The sequence below is a fragment of the Helianthus annuus genome, chromosome 14 (assembly GCF_002127325.2).
Source record: "Helianthus annuus cultivar XRQ/B chromosome 14, HanXRQr2.0-SUNRISE, whole genome shotgun sequence".
NCBI lineage: Eukaryota > Viridiplantae > Streptophyta > Magnoliopsida > Asterales > Asteraceae > Helianthus > Helianthus annuus.
In genome coordinates, this window is record NC_035446.2 from 164,589,573 (window position 1) to 164,612,074 (window position 22,502).

The following is a 22,502-nucleotide window of genomic DNA, read 5'->3' on the forward strand; positions in this document are numbered from 1 at the left end:
TAAACAATCACCTTTTTTAGGCACCTAAAAATTAAAAGTTCAAAATTTTGACCTTTGTCCTGGTACAAACCGGTACCGGTATACTGGTTTAAACCGGTATAACCCAATTTACTGGCGGTACAACTTCTTTGCCGTTTCCTTAGTTTACCGGTATGATTCGTGCCGGCCAAACATCCGGTATCCGGTTTAACCGGTTCAACCGGCCGGTTTAAACCGGTTTTTAAAACATTGAATAAATCTCAATGGGACAGAGCAAGCCAGAGTGAGCAAGTATGGTCCCTAGCTACTTCATTGAATGGTTGACCAAAACCAACCCTTTCAAGTTATCTTTTAACTTATTGATTTTTATAGTGGTATGTTCCAAGTGGTTTTTAGAGAATTATCCATTTATAAAATAGGAAAACCCTTAAAATAAACATATGAATAGTCAAGGGTTTCAAATCAAAATTGACTTTTTTAACTTTTAAAGATACACTCGTTTCCCTACAAGAATGCCGGTCACATGTCTATGTTTGTTCGGGTTTGCGGGCCATGTCACCTTAGGGACTAGACAAGTTGCCTCTTTACGCTAAAATGTAGTGTCAACTACCAGGGGCTGTATAAATGTTTCAGCAACCACCAATGTGTTTATAAAGTGGAAGTTTTAAACAATTTGTGGTCACATAACGGTCAACAACGTGTTTAAATGTGAAGTGGTATGGTCCCAAATTTTGTACCAGGTTTGGCCGCGAGAGACCATCACCCAGCTCGTTACCCCTATCGACAAGGATTTACCTTCGTTCGTGCGGGCATTGCGCGAACCCAGTTTGCTTTCCCACTCGGGAAATGATGAGAAGACTTACCTTGTGTATGAAAACGGGAGTTTTCGTCACAACAAGGGATGCGATAATCACTACGGTTACCGCACATAGGGATGCGGCCCAAAACCGCATCCTATTGTCTACACAAGTGGAACTGACACTTTGACTTAAGTGACCAAGCTAGCAAGTGGTTTGTCCGGGCACTGACAGCGGTCAGCTGGCAGACGGACTGACAGCTGCAGCAAGACGTGGCATCACCTCTGGATGCATCCAACGCTTCCGTGACCTGCGCTTCTAACACACCTACAAAAGGCTACGCGTTGTCAGTATAGCCAATTGGCTATCCTCCTTCACTCTTCAACTATAAATACTTATCCCGGACCAAGTTTGAGATAACGCTAATCTGTTCTCACACACATACTACTCAAACACACACTTTGCTCTTAAGCAAATACTGATTCTCACGCCGGAGAGTGGTAACAAGAAGCACCCACATCTCATCCCTTGTTACGAGTCACGGTGTGTTTCCTTATGCAGGAGACATGTTAGAGGACGACCCGACCATTGATCGAGGAAAAAAGGGATTAACCATACTCGACGGGACTAGTGAATTAACCCTCTAGTTAACCATTGTTTCATCAAAATGTATAGCATTTTTTAACATAACTAATTAATAAAAATAATTGTGATAAAGGATGGCAAGAGACAACTTAACCAAAATCCGACTATAAAACAAATTAGCTGTATTAACTTATTTATGACATGAACGCATAAGGTTCCAATCTAACCCGTTAATGGTATGTCTGATTTATGTCATGTTTGTTTTATGTGTCATGACTTGCTATCCTCCAAACAGATAGATAACTAGTGTTACATTATTATCCTAGTTGCTAATCCAAAGAGATTGACAATTTAGTGTTACATTATTAGGTTTATTTAAAAAAAAAAACATAATAGACATAGAAAATAGTATTTGAAAAGTATCACTTGTGTATAGATTTGAGTGTTTTTTTTTTTAATATTTTTTTGCTAATTACACATATTTAAGAAAGTATCTATAAAATTATTCATGGAACAATATTTTACGTCTTTATTCAAAATTAACTCCAATTAGAACTTTATATCCAAACTTAGAGACTTAAAAATCAACAATTGAAGCAAGTTCTCTCACATCGAGTTTAGCGACTTAAAAATCAACAATTGAAGCAAGTTCTCTCACATCGAGTTTTAGAGAACAAAGGAGTTTATATTAAAAACATTTAAAATAAGAATATAAATAAAAAGATAATCCAAAAAAGTATCAATCGATTAAAATTTTCAGCTTGACAATTATTCTATAGTTTATACTAGGTTGGAACCTCGTGTATTACACGGGTTGAATAAATGTAATTTTATATATTAAATAATAAAAAGTTATATTTTTATAAACCCCGTATATTGTACGGGTTAAATAAAGGTAATCTATCTACTATAATAAAAGAAACCAAGTTTTGGACACATGTCATTCATTGAAGGCATCATCAAATTTATATTTATCTTATATTAACTAACTAAATAAATAAATAATAAATTAATATTAAATATTATCATACTTTAATAAAATATTATCCTCAAATCTAAATTGTTAATTTAATATATTTTTAAAACAAGTACCTCTCTTTCCTACTTATCTTAAATTTAATATATAAATAATAAACTAATATTAAATGTTATCCTAATTTGTTAAAAATATAACTTTTTAATTATTTGATATACAAAATTATATTTATTCAACAAGTCTAAAATACGGGGTTTTTAAAAATATAACTTTTTTTTATTTTTTACTATACAAAGTTACATTTATATAACCCGTGTAATACACGAAGTTAATATAAATTGGTGTAATACATGAAGTTTTTAAAGATATAACTTTTTACCATTTGCTATGTAAAATTAGATTTATTCAACACGTATAATAGAAGAGTTTTTAAGGATATAATGTTTTTATTATTTGGTAGATTTTTCGACCCAACTATACACGGGTTTTTTAAAGATACAGCGTTTTTAGTATTTAATATACAAAATTATATTTATTTAATCTGTGTAATACACATGGTTTTTAAAGATATAACCTTTTTTATTATTTTGTGTCCAAAACTTGATTTCTTTTATTATAGTAGATAGATTTTTCAGCTTGCCGATAAAAAAAACCACACATCTAAGTATCTAACATTAAACATTTTAACCCATATGATAAAATTAATGGACAACATATCCACATGATTCTTCAAGGCTTAAAGCCCAATAAGCCCCAAAAGTAAAACATTCCATTGAGTCCATGTATTGCTCACTCTACATTTAGAGTAAATTACTTTTCGAGTTCTATGTTTTAATGGTTTTAACTACTCGAGTCTAAAATTAAAAAAGTTTAACGCATCGAGTCCCTAACCGTTATTTTATAACGTTTGGAGTCTCTATGTTTTAGTGGTTTTAACCACTTGAGTCCAAAATCAAAAGTACAAGCGTTAAAAATTGGACTCAAAACGTTAATAAAATGAGCGGTTAAGGACTCAAGGCCTTAAACTTTTTTTTATTTTGAATTCAAGTGGTTAAAACCACTAAAACATAGAGACTAAAAAAGTAATTTACTCCTACATTTAATTAGGAGTTATACCCATTTAATTAGGTGTTATACATCACTTCCATTCTCTCAGGATGCACTGTTCTCGAACCTAGATTATAGAACCCATCCATAAGGGTGTGTATCAGTCGGTTTTGACATAAAATCATAACTATAATTGAGATATTGGTTAACGAGTAATGATAACCATAACCGGTCGATAACGGTGGTTTTGGTTAATAGGTTTTGAATAAGTGTTAAAAAATATAATCAAATCATAACTCTTAATTACAAAAAGATGCTTATATAATACTCTAACTAATACATGCTAATATGATATCCCAACATGAAGAAACACTGAACTGATTAAGGTTACTAATCGGTTTGGTTTATGTTCCTATCATAGTGGTTAATCTTCTAATGAATGTTTGAGCTCCGACTTGATGTATAATCCTGCAAAACAGAACACCGTTACTCGTTAAGAGGGGAATGTGGGGGTTTCCCTCTTAACCAGGCTCCGGCGTGAGAATAAGCGACTGCTTTGAGAGGATAATTAAGTGCTAAGAATGAGAGTAGATGGAATAGAATGTTTAACCTGTGGAATGAGGTCTCTATTTATAGCCGGAGAGGTGTAAGAGGATATGGGCTGATGGGCCTTGGGCCGGAAATGGACAACATAACGGATATGCTCTTTTCCTTGCTGGTGTCGACCGTTTAGTGGCTTCTAGACGTTCTTCGGTGCTGACGCACCTTGATTGGAGCCACGTGTCATTGTTGTCGGCCTTGCTGTTCTTCTGCCATCAGCAGACAAGTGGAGATCGTGGGACAGTTGTCTCCGTCCTCTGATTGGTGCCACGTAGGCGTCCTTATGTACTTCTCGTCAGGCGATCGTGGCGCACGATTGACCAGAGCCTGCTGGACGCTCATTGGCTCCTTTCACTGCCACTTGTACCTTGTGTACCACCGGAGGTAGCCTTGCGCTCCCCTCCTGTGTGGTTCTTGTTGGGCATCTAACTAACCCGCGCGGGGTTAGTATGTCCATGTGTTCCATTATTTTATGCTAAGTGCTGATATCTGAGCTTCTTGTGGGCTATGCCTCGCGCGGCACAAATCGGAAAGTGGTGTAGGTCGCGCGAGGCTCTCAGTAAGAAGTTTATTAAAATAAGGAGTATGGTCTCACGCGCAACCTCAACTGAGGTTTGCGCGGCTTTTTGGGAGCATACCTCTTCACAACACTTTTGATAAATAAAAATCACATGACATCTCTATTTAGATAAATAAAAATCACATGACATCTCTATTTAGATGTTATTGGACCTCTCACACAGAAATATAATAATCATCGTCTTTTAAAACTATTTAATATTTACAAATACTTAATTCACCGGTACCAGAACATGTCATCATTTTATAAGACTAACTATAATTAAGAATATTACTATAATATCTGTCAACAACGTGACTCTTGTATTAAGTACTTTTTTATTATCTTTTTTCTTAACGGTTTATTATATTTGTATATTGAATTACATGAATGATCTTGTGATAATGTCATATTTTATTTTTCTTTTTATTTTTTTTTTCTAAAAAATTACAAACTTGGTTTCAATTGTTTGCTCTCTAGTAACACATTTGGTATTTTTACTAGCACGTTAGTTAATCTACTAAGCTGATATAAAAATATCAGTTTACCTCTAACTATTAAAAAAACAGAAACACCTTAAATACCCCCTCCACTCTTTCTATTAGTACTTTGTATGATTGATCTAAATCTCTTAACTACATTTTATATAGATACTCTATCGTACACTAAATAAAGAAAACAGTAAATTTTTGAAACCGAAGATCTCAGCTAAAACAACGTCTAGATACTATATCATACAGTAAAAAAATAAAATAAAAAAAGTAATGCTTTTGAAACCGAAGATCTCAGCTAAAACGTCTATCGCCAATGATAAAGAAACAATGTGTTCCCGTTCTATCCTTTATAGACTCTAGCAATAACTCTGATTTGACATTTTATTTTCTTTACGACGTTTTTTAATTATGTCAACAAATCAATTCATAGTTATCTTTCAACATTTATACAGATATACACTTAATTTAGTATTGTAAATGAATCTTAGATTTAAATACATAACCCATAGGGCCACAAGCCCACAAGCAAATATGCAATAAATTAGAAAACAAAAAATAAAAAATAAAATAAAAAAAGAGGGAAAAACAAAAGTGGAGGCTTGTAAAACCCGACCACGTGTCAAAAGCTATCCACATATCCACGCAAACTTGGGAAAAGAAGGTAAGGTTAAAGTGGTCCTAAAAACCCTCCTCAACAGATCATACATGTTTATGGGTCTTTCATCCCTCATCACACACCCCTGTATAATTACCATTCTACCCTTCCTCTCAAAAAATATATAAACCAAGGGTTTAAGCCCCCTATCTCTCTCTCTCTCTCTCCTCCCCTTTCTCTCTCTACAAAACCACTTGTGGTTTATGTTTTCTATTCAGTTGTTGTTGATCTAAACTTCTCCCTCCATAATAATAATATTTATCACATTTTCTGTTCTCACAATTCGTGGTTTATGATTGCACGAATCTATCAAACGGACTCCAAATTCTTCTACAGTTAATCACGTTGATCAATTTTTCATCCAAACGCAGGTAACTTTCCCGATCGATCTATCTATCCTTAAGTTATCAGTATTGAATTTGAATCTATGTATTCCGATTCGCCTGAATTCGTGTTTTATTTCGAGATTTGGTACGATCACCATCGGAATTTACTCAATTTAGCTGAATTGTTGAATTTGATTGCAGAGATCGGATCGGATTTCGGAAAACGTGTGTTTCTAGGTTTAATTTATTGAATTGTGTGGAATTTTGAGTTTTAATTTCGTAATTATCGGTTATAAGATCTAATTGAAGGTGAAATTATGTTTTGTTAGATTAAATGTGAGTTAAATAATTAATTAATTATGAGGTTTATGGTTTATGTGTTATTGTGGAAGAGGTTTTTCTAATAGTAATTTGATATTGCATGGTGTTGAGTACTTTTAACGTTTTTCAATTTTCATCTTGTTTTCTATATTTGTTAATCAGGGCGGTGATTTCTATGTGTGGACTTAGGCCAGCTTTCTGTAGATCTGTATGAATATTTTATTTTTATTTTTTTGTCACTTTTAAATCTTAATCTTACCTCCCAATCTATGGGATCAGTTCTCTGCTTATTTTCCTTATATGGCTGAGTTAATTCATTGTAAGTTGTTCCGGTTTGGATCGAAAAAGGAATGAAAATCAATGTTTGGATCAACGATATGCGTCTAACAAGTTGTGCTGTTATTAAGAATGAGAGACTTGTTGTTGTTAAAGATCAGTGTAGTGTAGATGTAGTAGGTGAGTTTTGCAAAGGTTTGCGGGTTGAAGAAATAGTGAAATACCGAATCAGTAAACTTACCGCATAACCTAACCTTAATAGAAGATCATGTCATTGTCTCTTTAAGCTTTTATCTTTTATTGATCATGTTATTGCTATTATTGTGGTTTACCTCCACCAAGTATCGAATGTGAAGTATCGTTAATTTAATACTATTTTTCGAGACTTGAAGTCTTTTACTTTCAAGGCGCGGTTTGCCTAAGAGATGACCTGATATAAAGCTTCTGATTCTTTACTATCTAATAGCAGAATTTGGCATGCATGCCTAAAAGATGGTGTCAAAGAAGAGACTATATAATGGAGGATTTGACGGTTTTCTTGCCCCTGTCGTACCTAAGGCTCCGAGGTCCTCAAGAGTGAGTAAATCATCGAGTTTCATTGTTTCCTTAATCAAAATTTTCATGAGAACTTATAATTGACTAATATTATTCTTCATTTTCCTAGAGGATTTCACATAAGAAATCATCAGCGGGTAGCGAAATCTGCCCCTTTGAGCTATTGGCAGCTGTGGCTGGCAAGTTACTGCAGGAGAGTGAAACTTCTGTTTCTAGCACTGGTCCAGAAAGAAAAGAACAGATTACCGTTCATGAAGAAGGTGTTAAGCAGGAACCGCTTGAAGTCAAAATCAATCCTCTAAGATTGGATTATCTTGATCAGGGATGTTGTGGTGAGAACGAGTTTGTTCCTGTACCCTCTAACTTAGAGTTAAAACTAGAACCCGCAGTGAAGGATCTGCCACAGTCCGACAACGATTCCGCTTTAGAACATGCTTCTATAGTTAGCACTTCAGATTTCTCGAAGGAAGTTAACGCTAATGTGAAGTTAGAAACCTCATGTGATGGTATGATGGATAGTAAGGAAACCAAAGTGCAAACAAATGCAGTAGAAAAACTAAGTGAAGATTTTACCGCAGTTAAATCATGTGTGAATCATCGTGTATTAAGTAGTTCATGTAACAATGCACATCTGCATAGGAATAATGTAAAGATAGGTATTAGAGATGATGACGAAAATTATTTTAGTTTTAATCAGCATATCGCCAAAATGAGAGCGTTGAGATGGCAGTCACGTCCCGGATGTAGAAGAATACGGAAGTTGTTGACTACTACTAGGCACTGGAAATCAGCTCCGAAGCTGAAAAGCTATGAACCGTCTAATGCTACCAGTAAGTGAAATGTTTATGCATTTTATGCCGTGTGATTCTTTTTCTTCTCTGATCACTTTATGGTTCGTTTAGGTCGTGGAGTCAAAGCGTTTGACCAAGACAGGAAAAACATATACATGAGAGAACGTTGTCAAGAAGCGACTGATGCTAAGAGAAGGAAGCTGTTTCATCATAACTCAAAACCGGATTATGTTCAGGAGACGAGCAGTGAAAGTATATCTAACACACCTAAAGGTCTTTAATTTTCTTCAATTTTCTTGTTATTAATACATATCATTATCATGGATTTAAAGTTTAAACATATGGTTAACCAATTGTGTTGTATATTTGCCATACAGCAAAATCAGTGACGTCTTCGGTTATCAACCATAAAAGTCCCTTTCAATCTAAGGATGGTCATGGTACTCCTCTGACGTCTCATGTATACATGATTATATTTTCATTTGACAAATTTCTTATATGCATGATGTTACTTCATGCAGTGAAATTTAGCATAAATTCCTTTAAAGTGCCAGAACTATACATCGAGATTCCCGAGACATCGACAATAGGTTCTTTAAAGGTACTTTCGCTTTTAACACAAGCATTCTGTTTCTTGTTGATCAAGTATCATTTGATTAGTTATCGATTTTGAATTTCGAATTGTGGTTTGTGTTGAAATCTTTTTTCCACAGAGGACGGTTGTGGAAGCTGTAACAGCGATTCTAGGAGGTGAATTACACGTAGGGGTACTTCTTCAAGGCGAAAAGATTAACGATGACAACACAACGCTGCAACAAACAGGCGTTTCGTTAAACAGTGACACTTTGGGATTTATATTAGAGCCTAATCTTCCCGAAGCTTCTCAGATCGAACAATTCGAACCTCCATCATTGCCACCATGTGACAATCATGAACCACCACCACCACCACCACCCATGTAATATATAATTCCCCTTTCACACATATACTACCCATTAGTTGACTTTTATTAATATTAGCATTTGACTTATTTGTTTGTATGTATACAGTTCTCTAGCTAGTCCTATTATGGATGTGGGTTTCTTGAACTCTTCGGTAGATGTAGATCCTCCTGTAGTAACTTGTTTGGAGAACATAACTGAGAATAATCAAGAAAGTAAACAGGTATCGATAGAAGAAACGGTGGATACTAAAGCTATCGTGCCAATCCGACAACTGAATCCAGAGACACTCGCAATGGTCCCGCTAAACCACAAAGTGAGCAAAAAAACCGAACTTTCACAACGTAGAACTAGAAGGCCGTTTTCTGTTTCTGAAGTAGAAGCACTTGTAGAAGCTGTTGAAACACTCGGAACTGGAAGGTGTGTATATCCCGCTCATTTTCAAATATTACTTAACGAAAGTATGATATCAGTAAACAATAGTTCCAATGCTTATTCTTATTATGTTTCTAGATGGCGCGACGTTAAAATCCGTGCATTTGATGATGCAAACCACCGAACTTATGTGGACTTGAAAGTAATACATCAATTTATTTATTTATTTATTTATTTATTTATTTTTTTTTTTTGTGAAGTTTATCATTAAAGTTTCAATATATATACAGGATAAATGGAAAACATTGGTTCACACAGCGAGTATATCACCTCAGCAAAGAAGGGGGGAGCCAGTACCGCAAGCTCTACTGGACCGAGTCTTGGCGGCACATTCTTTCTGGACTCAGAATCAACTTAAGCCACATGGGAAACATCAGACCGAACCCATTCAAACTCTGCCAGCGGTTAAAGTTTGAAGGCGGAAATGAGTTGGGGATGGTGTGTACAAAGTTTAACTTGTTTAAATTACTGTAATATCTCATATATTTACTTACTAAAGAGTCAGTCCTCTCTTAAAGTGGCTGGTGGAGAGGAAATAAGGGTGTTTTTAACATGTTTTAGAAATTGTCAGTTTCATACCATTCTTTTGCACATTGTACTGTTTGTATGCAATCTGTAAACATTTTTTTATCTTTATGTAATTGATTCTTGTTTTCTTTCTTCATAAAGTCTGTTATTTGTTTGCAGTTAAAAATATCATACCATTCTTTGTTGTTGTATTAATTAGCTTTTTTTTGAACGACCAACAAAAGCCCGGTCGTCAGGATAACCCAATGGCAAAAGGCCATCCACCGATTTCAACGCAGATGACACAGCCTGCCACCATTCCAGAGAAAACCAATCGCCCGAAAGATGCTCCAGGCGAGACTCGCACCTATAACCTCTACGATAAAAGATCATGGGGCTAACAATGATTATTTAAATGTTGGATTTAAAATCAAAACAAAAGGATAAGATTTTATAAAGCTGACCTTATTGACTAATTACAGGCTACAAATAATAATAATATAAGCGGACGAAAATAAAGAGATTGGTGGGAATATTATTATTCACTACGTAGATCCCGTTGCTAAGATAATGCATTTAGAGGGATGAGGCATGAGCATGTGGACTGGGGTCTCTTTCATTTTCTTAAAATTAAATTAAATACGACTTAATAAAGATTCTCTTAAACTTTTTCTATATGATATAATAAAATATTGCCAGATATAATATAGGATCTACTCTAAATATAAAACTCTAGCCTATTAAAATATTTGTGATTATTATTATTCATAGATCCAACCTTAAAAGAGGGGCATATATCTTGTGAAGATTAATTGCTTATTTAACTATAACTATTATTAAAATTACCGAAAGAACCTGCATACTCAACGAAAGCTTTAATTTCTTAAAGTTTCAACACAAGCATTTCTGTTTGTCCAATTCACACGCCAACTCATCCTTTGCCTTCAACATTTTCACTTTTCTTAAAATCAAAGTAACATTATCTTTTACTTTAGACTGGATATTAAGTTAGGGATTAGGATCAAATACAAAGGATCCTAATTGTAAGAAGTGTAAGAAGGATTTATAGAGTGACAAGTGTCCAATAACCTTAAAAAACCCACTACATAAAAAAACCCCACTACAAAAAAAAAAAAAAAAAAAAAAAAAAAAAACCTTAAACATCCACCACCACCAAAAACCTAAACCCCCCCCCCCACACACACACACACATCACCCACCCTAAATTTTTTTTTTTTTTTTTTTTTTTTTTTGTGCCGAGGGGTGGGGGTGGGTGTTTAGTTTTTTTTAGATTTTTTTTAGGTTTTTGGGGGGTGGGGGTTAGGTTTTTTTAGGTTTTTGGGGGTGGGGTGGGGTGAGGGGGGGGGGGGGGTTAGGTTTTTTTTAGGTTTTTGGGGGGTGGGGGTGGGGGGGAGGGGTTTTTTTTTTTTTTTGCCGAGGGGTTGGAGGTGGGGGTGGGGGTTTAGTTTTTTTTAGATTTTTTTAAGGTTTTTGGGGGGTGGGGGTTAGGTTTTTTTAGGTTTTTGGGGGGTGGGGTGGGGTGAGGGGGGGGGGAGGGGGGGTTTAGGTTTTTTGGTGAGGTATAGATTTTTTTTTGACGGGGGGGGGGGGGGGGTGTTAGGTTTTTGGGTGGTGGTGGGGTGGGGTGGGGGTGGGTGTTTAGGTTTTTGGTGGTGATGTAGTGGGTTTAGTTTTAGGTTATTGGACACTTGTCACTCTATAAATCCTTCTTACACTTCTTACAATTAGAAGCCTTTGTAGAATAACTTGACCCGTTAAGTTAGTTTAGAAATATCCAATATCATATGATCAATACTTTAAATCTTTCAATAGACTTTTGAAAGGGTTATAACAATATATCTTATAACATACCTTTGCTGCAACTACTTTATGGGTGCAATTTAAGTGTTAAGTTATAAGAAAACTACAACAGTATTTTCCTTTTAGTTCCGGGCATAAAAACCAAATATTCTAATATAATTAAAAATTAGTTACCCATGGCATTATAGCCTAGTGGTATTTGGAGGTGGGATAGGGTTTATGACCATTCAGTCATGGGTTTGATTTCCACAAAGGGGGTTTTCCCAGATTTATTGGGTTTCCTCCTGAATTGGTGTATAGGCATTGTTGCCTAGTGGAGATGGATATGATCAGGTGGTTCTGCTGGTAGCACGATGATACTCCAGTGGTTCGTCAGTGATCCAAATTTGTCGTTCATAAACAAAAAAATAAAAATTAGTTAACTTACTCTTCTAACTATATGATAAACAGGTATTTTTTTTTAATTTATGTTATGGTTACTAGCAGTGGCGAAGCTTGAGATTTTCGACCGGGGGTCGAAAACATATATACCTAAAAAATCCCCCTCCCCCCCCCCCCCCCCCCGGGCCCCTTCTATCCTGCGCCTATGGTTACTAGAAAAATGTAGCATCTTATTATACAATTGAATTAACACGTATTTGATTATAAATGAAATAAAGTATCTAAAGGAAAGAGTTAATTACGTTTTTCGTCCTTCTGGTTTGTTAAAAGTAGTCATTACAGTCTATTAGTTTAAAAATTGTTAAAATAGTCACTGTGCTTTCACTTTTGTAACAATTACAGTCACCTTCACTATCACTATCCAGGCATTATAGTCATTTTAAATAAACTAACAAAATAGCTAAATGGTGTTAATAAGGATGAGTTGTAATTGTTACAAAAGCAAAAATACAAAGATTGTTTTAGTAACTTTTAAACTAATGAACTCTTTATTTTCAACAAATTACAAGGAGGAAAAACGCAATTAACTCAACTCTAAAGTGCAATATTTCCTGGGCTGGGGCTTAGAGAATTGTAGTAACTAAGTTGGGCTTTCACTTGATTTTGTATGGCCCAACACATTAATGGTCAGTTGGTCATATCATGTAGATTTTATTCGTTTATATATGTGTTTTCTTTTTTTAATTCTCAACTAGCATATTATGCCAAACAACATCAGTACCGTTGTTATCTGTATTCATATTTATGGTGTCCGGTTTCAAAAAAAAAAAATTATACAACTCTGTCTATGACGATAATTGAATATCGGTACCAGTACCGTCATAATTTGAACCGATCGATATCGTTTGAACAACATCGGTGTCGCTATCGGCTACCGTTTTTATCGTTTCGGTCGATGTAAAACACATGTTAATTTCTATATCAAGTGCATGAACATACCGCTAATGTAACGAACCAAATCGATACCCATCCAATGTCCGTGCTAACGTACCAACACAATGCGCGAGCAAATAACTTGGAAAGTTAACAAAATAAATAAACATAAATGCAGATTTAGAATTTTTTTTTAAAGTTAATGAACGTAAGTTATAATAATAAAAAAACAAATTAAATGCTAAATATAATGCTACTAATGAAAAATAAGATCATCGGGTGTGGGGGTCGTCCCCTCCCCGTCCCGGGTCGTCGGCCCCGTCGCACACCGCCCCCTAGAGGGTTGTCGCGTCCCTCCCGTCTTCTCCAAGATGTCTCCAACGAAGCAAAGTGGTGGGCCCCCTCTTCCTTGTTCTCTCTCTCTCCTTGCATGCTTTAATTTTGATTGGCTGCTTTAATTTTGGTTGGTCCCTCTTGGGTAGTCATGATTTCCCCTCCACACTCTTGCGTAGTTCTCAAGGGGATGGTCCTCCACCTATGGTGAGGTGACGCCTACGTGGCAGGTGGCCTCTTTGAGGACTAACCTCACCATACCCTATGGTCTAATAAAACAGTTACATAAAAATTATTAATTACTATTTATTATTGAAAAATCAAATGAATAACAGATAAAATACTACTAAAAATAAAAACAAATGTATAAAAAATTAAATGCCAAATATAATAAACAAATACCTAAGAATTTTCAAATACTATTTATTACTAAAAAATAAAATAAATAATAGATGAAAGATTACTAAAATTAAAAATAAATACTTAAAAATTTTCAATTACTATTCATCACAACTTTCTATTAATATATATAATAATAATATATATAATTACTATTCATCACAACTTTCTATTAATATATATAATATATAATTTTCAAATACTATTTATTACTAAAAAATAAAATAAATAATAGATGAAAGATTACTAAAATTAAAAATAAATACTTAAAAATTTTCAATTACTATTCATCACAACTTTCTATTAATATATATAATATGTGAGCTCGAATCTCGATATTTGTCCTGCATCAAATATGTATGACAAACTCATCAGTTTCGTACTTTTATTAAAACCACGGATAACAAAATAAATGTAACTGACATGTTTGCATGATTTATTAGTTGCAAAATCGAACCAAATGAAAATACCACATATTACACAAATCTTAATTCCGAATCAGTGATATGGTTGCACCATATGTAAACTGATTAATGTAAGTACACAAACGAACTTATAAAGTGATCCAAAACACGTTAATAAAAAACTTAATATTTTGTTAAAACTAACAAAGTATTTTATTTCTAACATTCTCTCATGTATTAAAATTATACTATGTGTCTCTTTTTATTTATATCAGTTGTGATGTTGGATGATAAAAACACTTTTAATTATTTGAAACTAAAACTTCTATGAGATCTCAATATATGTCAAATTGTCTCCTCAAGATTATTAAAGGTATGCCACATTTTAGGGTCACAAAGCACACCGGATCACATTAAAGCCATGTAGTTAAGCGTTTTGGATGGTACTACTATTATGATGGGTGTCCTCATCGAAAACCTTTGCTCGTGCACTGAAATTAAGAAAGCGAGCTAGTTGGGTAACTAGCACATTATCATGGGTGTGGTGGCCGGTGGGCGTGTTACAATGTGGGATTTGAGCAGCTCGTTATGTCATTTGGGAAGGGAAGACAAACATCATTAACACTATTGAGCGAAACGTCCCCCCCCCACCCCCGACCCCCCTCTATACTTCGCCCCTGATACCCGGGAACAAAACCGTATGCCACTAGGATAAAGCAGACTACATTTATTGTCTTGGGGTGTCACGATAGCTCACATTTTTTATGTATGAGATCATACTAGAACTTAGTGTCTTGGGGTGTCACGATAGCTCACATTTTTTATGTATGAGATCATACTAGAACTTAGAGGTCTTCGTATTTAGATTGCATACAATGCCTATAAAAACAGAAAGATTGGCCCAACTAAAATGAGTCGTATGTGAAATGAACATGGATTTGAAAGGGCCCAGATGAACTTTGGTCCCTCATATCATATGACGTAGACCTTTTTCAATTTATTTTAGTTTCAAATTTTCCAATATCAAAAGTATAAACTTTAAAGTTTTGTGTATTATTTTTAATTGAACTTTTAACTCTTTAAGTCATCGATTAACATAACCATCTTACCTATGATACTAGATTAAGTCTGTAATAATAATAAAGTAAGTTATTAGTGACTTAGTCTTCAAAGTTTCATAATTATTCTGATTAATTCTTAGCAATTTCTCAATGTGTTTTTTTTTTTTTTTTTTTTTTCATAAAGTTTAATTTGCTAAAAAGATAGAAATGACATGCCAAGGCATGATGAGATAAAGCTCCTAGAGTTAAAAATGAAATTTGTCGTTAAAACAAAGTAACATCATTATGAAAAAAAAAAAGTGAAAAGGTTAATACGTTATGTTAACAAACCTTCAAATTAAGATGATAAAAAAAAAAAAGAAAAATGAAAGAAAATTTAAAACTAAATCATAATTAGCAGTTATTAATAGGCTGGTGATTGATAGGTAATAAATCATTTGCATTTTCTAGTTGTACTTTTAATATCTCTATTTTTTTTTTTGTTATAAACGCATGTATTCTAGTGGTATTAAAACGTGTGTAAAAAATGTACTCCAATAGATTGAAAATTCGAATCATATGAAAAACAACTGTAGGAGGTGTGTGACTTGGTAGTTCTTAGAAAGAATCTATTCTTTTAGTCTTAGTCTGCCCGTAGTGGGGCGTTTTTTTAAAAAAAAATTCAAAAAAAACGCCGGAAAACGCCCCGGATCCCATTACGCCCGGCGTTTCCGGGCGTTTTTTTGTTCAAATTTGTTGTAGGCGTGGTTTTTAAAACGCTCATCTTGCATTTGACCAGCCAATCCTTTTAGACCATGTGTTTGACCAGCCTCACCATTTGTTTCCCTTTTTTTTTTTTTTTCTTTTTTAATAATTGGAAGGGGCGTTATTGGGATAATGCCCCACTACGCCTCTTTTGCTATAATGCCCCATGTGTGACTAGGATGCCACGTGTCGTATAATGCCCCATGTTGGGGGCATTATTCTTGTTTACCACTACGGGTGGTCTTATGGTGAAAAATGAAAACTATAAAATAGTTATTACTATGTAAAAATTATTTCTTCATGTTCAATCAAACCATCAAATTATTAGTATGTTACTTGTTTTGTGGTGTCAACTTTTAAAGTTTGATGAAATCCTCAAGGATAATGTTTTTCCGTGAACCAAGAGATCTAAGACCATGCGCAGTGGTTATGGTGAATAATTTCTCACCCTTGGGCGTTGTCCGCCACGTGTCGTCCTAGTCAGCAAAGATAATACTCCCACCCATGGGTGTTGTTCGACACGTGACACTCCCTTAATTACCCAATTATTATTATTTTTAATTATTAAAACAAATAATATTCAATTAAAACAGTTATTGGCCAAATGCTTTTCATCTTGGGCGTTGAATTAAGAACGCCATATACCATTTTGTCAAAAACAACGCCCAGGGGGCCGTATGTTTGGCGTTTTGGGGCGTTAATTTCTAAAAAAACGCCTAATTTTGACACCACTACGGGTGGCCTAAGAAAGGGGTGATTTATCACAATTTTCAATATATGGTAACATGATTCACTGATTTGTGACAATAACTTTTTTTTTAACTAAGTGAATTAGCAATAACAAATATTTTAGACTCGTGTTGTCGCATCATAATGAGTGTATAGTTTTCATTGTTTAAAAGGTAGGTGTGCTTCACTCCTTTTTAGCTAAAAACCAAAACCCGAACAAGAAGTTTGGTTTTTGATTCATTATATATGGCTTCAATTATAAATTGATTTTTCATCATTTTATTTTTCCATTTGGACTAATATTTTATTGGTTGAATTCGACTTTTCTACAAATTCATTCAAACCAAACTGAATCAAAATCATCCATACCACTAAAATTCGAAGCGAACTTCACATACAGATGCAAAGTTGAATCTCACTTAATGGATGAAAACTAGACACGTAGTGTATATATACTATAGAGAGTAAGGAGAGGGACATGCACTATGCATGTTTGGTATCACTAACATTGTCTGTTTGGCTGCCAATATCCGTGTAGAAATTGTTGGTTCTTTGTTAGGGTGTAATGAATAAGGCTTTTTTGGTTTGGAGTGATATCGACGGTCATGTTGGGTCACTCCTTGCTTTTCCGCACTAGGAGTTGGTTGTCGATACAATATGAACTCGTTAGCAGAGCCAACCCTGATAATTCGTGTACCTTGTTCAAGCTCGAAAAAATGTGTCTTTAGTCCTTAACGAAATTGGGTATTGGGCTCACTAAAGGTCTTAACCTAATGCCAATGGGCTAATAACTAATTTAAACCATAAAAATAGTTTTGTAAGTGGGTTTATGTTGGTGTTTGTATGAGTATACCCTATTAATTTATTTTTTTACATATACATATTGGATTTTTTTTTAAATAATGTGCCCTTCAAATGTCGGACCATGGCCGGTGGCCCTCCCCGCCCACCCTCAGGGCCGGCCTTAGAATAGGTCCTGAAGTTGTAATATCAAGAATGGTTATTTGAGATTTTTTTTCCTATCACAATAACTAAACGTATGATGATTCTTTACCTTATATGTTTGTATGAGAGCTAGCGGTGTAGTGAGAGATGTAAGTTATGCTATTGCTAGTAGATGCTATTGCTATTGCTAGTAGATCCATTCCACCAAAATACATGAGTGAAGTTTTTATAATATAAAGAATATAAAAAGTGGTTGTGAGTGTACGAGAGAGAAAATGTTACTGTTCATCTGTATATTTGAGGAGACACTGTTCATCCCCTATAATTTTTTAATATATTTTGAAAGTGACTGTGAATAGAGAAGAGAGAAAACGTAATCATAAAGGTGTAAAAAAATTATTTAATTGAAAAGAAGAGAGAGGAAATTTTTAGTGTAATATAGGGTAAAAATATGATGGAATAGATGTGAATGCTCTAATATTAAGAATCGTCATCTGACAGTCAAGTTATTATGCCAGGCGGGGTGGTCATAATATAACGAGTGATAGATCAAAATAACGCGTGGAAATAACGAAATCCCACCCCCACCTCCATATATAACGCGTTATATATTAACGAAAACATGATTTCGTTATTTTTACAACGCGTGATGGTTTTATTTGTGAGTGTAATTGTTGGTTGGGGGAAATTGTTGGGTGTGGTGGTGAGTGATGACCACCCCCACTAAAAAAGGTTGTGAGTAATGGAAAAGGGTTGCTGACATGGGGGAACATGATTGCATATTATGAGTGATGGAAAAATGGTCACTAGTGACCACCCCATCCTCTTATATGTATATTTAGGATCTGTGGTGTAAGCATGAGTATGTGTATGTGTAATGAATCATTTATTTTTCCAATGTTACAAAAATCTATGGTATAAATGTAATAGTTGTTGTTTCTCACTCCTTTAGGCTAGAGGGTATGGTGATATCCCATTCTTGGAGGATCATCCGCCATGTAGGCGCCACGTCATAGTCCTCCCAAGGATGGTCACTAGAGGGTATGAGAGGATGATCCTACCCGACCACTTTTTTTATTTTTTATTTTTAATTTCTATGCCCTATGTACAAGTATTGAAGCCTAATGTACAAGTCCCTAACACAACCAAACAAACAAAACAAAGGGGGCCCACCATTTCAGACCGTCGCCACCGTCTGAAATGGGACGTGGAAGACGAGACGGAGGACGTGGGGGCGGGATGGAGGACGTGGGGGGCGCCGGTGGAGGACGGCATGCATACCGTGCAGCCTTAGTCCTTTGCTCAAAATTTATAAAAACAAACATGATCAAATTAGTTTAATTATTTTTTATGTACATAACTTACACACATGTGTAGGTTATGTTAAAGGTAATACATATATGATCAAATTAGTTTGATGATCTTTCAAGTACATAAGTTAAGTGTGTATATGTAAGAAAAACTAAATATAAAAAATTATTAACTATTTATACGATTTAGATTTGTTTTTCTTAATCACAATAACTAAGCATTTTATGATGATCCTTATCTTATATTTTTAAGGATGAGAGGTAATAATCTAGTAAGATATGTAAGTTATGCTAGTAGATATAAAGGTGGATGTTTTGAAGGAAGGATTAACTTCCTTTCTTTACAAAAGATGAGTGGATTAAGTGTAAGGGCGCTTGTAGAGGGCCATAAATCGGTTCAGATTGGTTAATAAAAAGTCAAATCGATTTTGGTTTGAAACTGATTCGGGGTTCGTCGGTTCTGACCGGTTCAGTTCAAGTCTAACCAGTTTTAAACTGGTTTCAAAGAGAAGACTAAAAACTTGTTAGAAACCTATGAAATGTAGAATGAATAGAGTGAAACCACATGATATCTATATTGCTGTTGTTGAGTGATACGCAGGCTTGAATCTAAATGAGTTTCTTGAGATAAATCTTCTCATGTGAATCCAACGTCACTCAAAATAGAAAATTTAAACAAGAAACAAGATCTCAGAAATATCTCATATTTCACAAATGGATGCTACCACTGATGCAATAAAGTTATATGAATGAGCCAAAGTGCTGACCAAGATACATGATATTCTCAAAGCATTGCCACGCTTCTTTCTATTATTTTTGACATGTTGAATTGTTTTTGATTTTTTTTTCAAGATTTTTGTATATAATTTATTTTGATTTTGATGTTGGTTTGTGAATGATCAGAAAATTACAGTTTTAAGTTATTAACAAAATTATTGGTGTAAACTCATTTTTAGCAAGAAGTTGACGCATTAACAACAATATGTACACATCAAAATCATTGATATTACATTATACAATAATATTAAAAGTTGTTTTGAGGGCATCAGGATTTTCATGTTTGTGGTCACAATAATTAATTTAGGTATATGGATAATCAATTAAATCATCAAATATGTACATAAGTCACAACATATATTGATATGCATACATACATAATTCATAAATAATGTTTTGTCAAAGTCCAATCGTGAAGAAAATATGAATTAGATCCAGGCCCGGAGGGTGTGTAGAGTGGGCGACGGTACAAGGCCCAAACTCCCCAGGGCCCGAAAGGTTTATTTTTTTTAAAGAGTTAAATGCCATTTTAGGATCTGTGGTTTAGAGCATTTTGCCAGTTTAGTCCAAATATTTCATTTTTATCATGTGGGTCCAAAAAATGTTTCACCGTTACCATTTTAGTCCACTTAGTTAACTTCATCCATTTTTTCTGTTAACCAGAAGGACAATTTAGTCATTTTATATGTAATCCTGTTAACTAGAAAGGCAATTCGGCCATATAAAATAACCGAATCGCCCTTCTCATTAACAGAAATAATGGATGAAGTTAACACAGTTGACTAAAATGGCAACAGTGAAACCTTTTTGAACCCACAGGCAAAAAATGAAACCTTTAGACTAAACTGACAAAATACCCCAAACCACAGGGACTAAAATGACATTTAACTCTTTCATATATATATATATATATGTATATATATATATATATATATATATATATATATATATATATATATATATGGTTGAGTTCATTTCAGAACTTTAAATAACTACAGAACTTTCAGAACTCATAATGGACAGTCATTTTATATATAAGTTTTTGTGTTTAGGATCTTTTTATCATCTATTATATGTATATCTTTGATTACATACATGTTAAAAGTAGTTTACATATGTTCAATTGTCACAATCATATATATGTGTCATAACTAATTACATATATGTAAAAAAAACTAGTGTACATGTGTGTAATTATAAAATTACATATAAAAAATGATAAAATTACTTTTAACATGTATGTAATCGTAAAAATACACATAATAAATGATAAAATTATCCTAAACATAAAAATATATAAATAAAAAGATTGTTTATTAGGAGTTCTGCGAGTTCTGTAAATATTTATGGTTCTGAAATGATCCTGGACCTATATATATATATAAGGGATCGCTAAAATGAAAACCACCTCCAGTTGTAAGAACCGCGAGAACCAGTTCCTAACCATTAGATCTTCAAGATCAATGGATGAGATTAAAAGTAGTTAATATTAATATTAAATAGTTTTTTTTCTTATTATGTCTCTAAAATTTTAATCCAAAAGAGAAATTTAGTAAAATTATTTTTTTTTGTCTTTTAGTCTGTATTATTTTTTTATTATATTACTTTTTATTTTTTAAACATAATTTTTTTATTAAAAATCATTTTTAAATTAAGATTTTTTAACAAAACAATTTATTTTGCGCGCCGGTTTTTGCAAGCCGTTTTTACGCCCGACTTTTTTACGCGTTGTTTCTTTCACGCTGTTTTTTACGCTTGGCTTTTTCAAGCGGTGTTTTTTTAAAAGCGCCGTTTTTACATCCCATTTTAACGCAGCGTTAAAATTTTTACGTTTTGCGCTAAACTTTTTAAACTTTTTACGTTTTACGAAATACTTTTTACGATTTACGTTAAACTTTTTACGTTTTACGATTTACGTAAAACTTTTTACGTTTTACGTTTTTTCGTTTTACGTTTTTTCGTTTCACGTTTTTACGTTAAAAAGTTTAAGGTTTAACATTTTTTTTACAAAAAAATTTTTACGCAACACGACCGCATCCAGAAAATGCAAACTCGGTAGGTGTCTCAGATAGATTGTTATCGTCATCGACTAGGGTAAAAAAATATAAAAAACCAACAGCATCAAAACAACGGGTATCTCGAAAAAAAATTGGGTTTGGCTCAGATTTTCCGATAATCAAAAAGGCTACAAAGTGGGGTTGCAGGTTCAAAAACCTACCCTCCACCATCGTTGCCGCGCCATCGTCATCAAAATCTAGTTTTTTTTTTTTTTGCATCATCGCCACCCAAATCCAACAGATCAAAACCCACATAGTTCACTGATAAAAAATCACCAGAAAATCAAAAACACATGCAAAAAAATCAGCAGACAATCAAAAATCACTAGAAAAGCAAAGAACATAGTTCACTGATCAATAAATCAACACAAATCAAACCCACAAAGTTCATCAGATTCTTGTTCGTGACCCACATATCAGAAATCATCAGATCAAACCCACATATCAAAAATCAACAGATCAAATCCACCGAATATGCAACTTACTCGAACACAGAATCCGATGAACTAGTCTTGAACCAACAAAACCCATAACCTCCAAAGTCGACCCGAGCAACAACTCTGAGTTGAAACAACATCATCTTCTACATTCACAGCTCGTCGGGAGACCAGGATCGCCGCTGTTCACGGCGGCGCTGCCGTCAGCCCGTCGCCGACGGTGCCAGTCTTTCTCTCTCCACCAGCCACCATTCACCGTCACCCCCTCTCCACCAGCCACCATTCACCGTCACCCCCTTTCCACCAGCCACCAACACCGTCACTCCT

General features: G+C 34.4%; 1 protein-coding gene across 2 annotated transcripts; it reads left to right on the forward strand.

Moving 5' to 3' along the window:
* The first annotated feature begins 5,818 nt into the window (after window positions 1-5,818).
* Window positions 5,819-10,001, forward strand: LOC110914996 (telomere repeat-binding protein 4). Of its 2 annotated transcripts, none has more exons than XM_022159614.2 (10): window positions 5,819-6,063; window positions 7,085-7,191; window positions 7,280-8,000; window positions 8,073-8,234; window positions 8,339-8,401; window positions 8,483-8,562; window positions 8,675-8,919; window positions 9,011-9,322; window positions 9,416-9,479; window positions 9,568-10,001. In XM_022159614.2, the coding sequence occupies exons 2-10, from the start codon at window positions 7,108-7,110 to the stop codon at window positions 9,751-9,753; spliced, it is 1,917 nt and encodes a 638-aa protein (XP_022015306.1). In that variant the 5' UTR covers window positions 5,819-6,063; window positions 7,085-7,107; the 3' UTR covers window positions 9,754-10,001. The 2 variants fall into 2 exon arrangements, with proteins under 2 accessions (XP_022015306.1, XP_022015307.1); XM_022159615.2 differs by having other exon boundaries at window positions 5,820-6,063; window positions 7,082-7,191.
* The last annotated feature ends 12,501 nt before the right edge of the window (window positions 10,002-22,502 follow it).

Bases quoted from the DNA above. Each gene is read 5' to 3' on its own strand.
- LOC110914996 (XM_022159614.2), top strand. From the start codon at position 7,108: ATGGTGTCAAAGAAGAGACTATATAATGGAGGATTTGACGGTTTTCTT. The intron at 7,192-7,279 runs GTGAGTAAATCA...TCATTTTCCTAG, and splicing joins AGGCTCCGAGGTCCTCAAGA to AGGATTTCACATAAGAAATC. The intron at 8,001-8,072 runs GTAAGTGAAATG...TGGTTCGTTTAG, and splicing joins TGAACCGTCTAATGCTACCA to GTCGTGGAGTCAAAGCGTTT.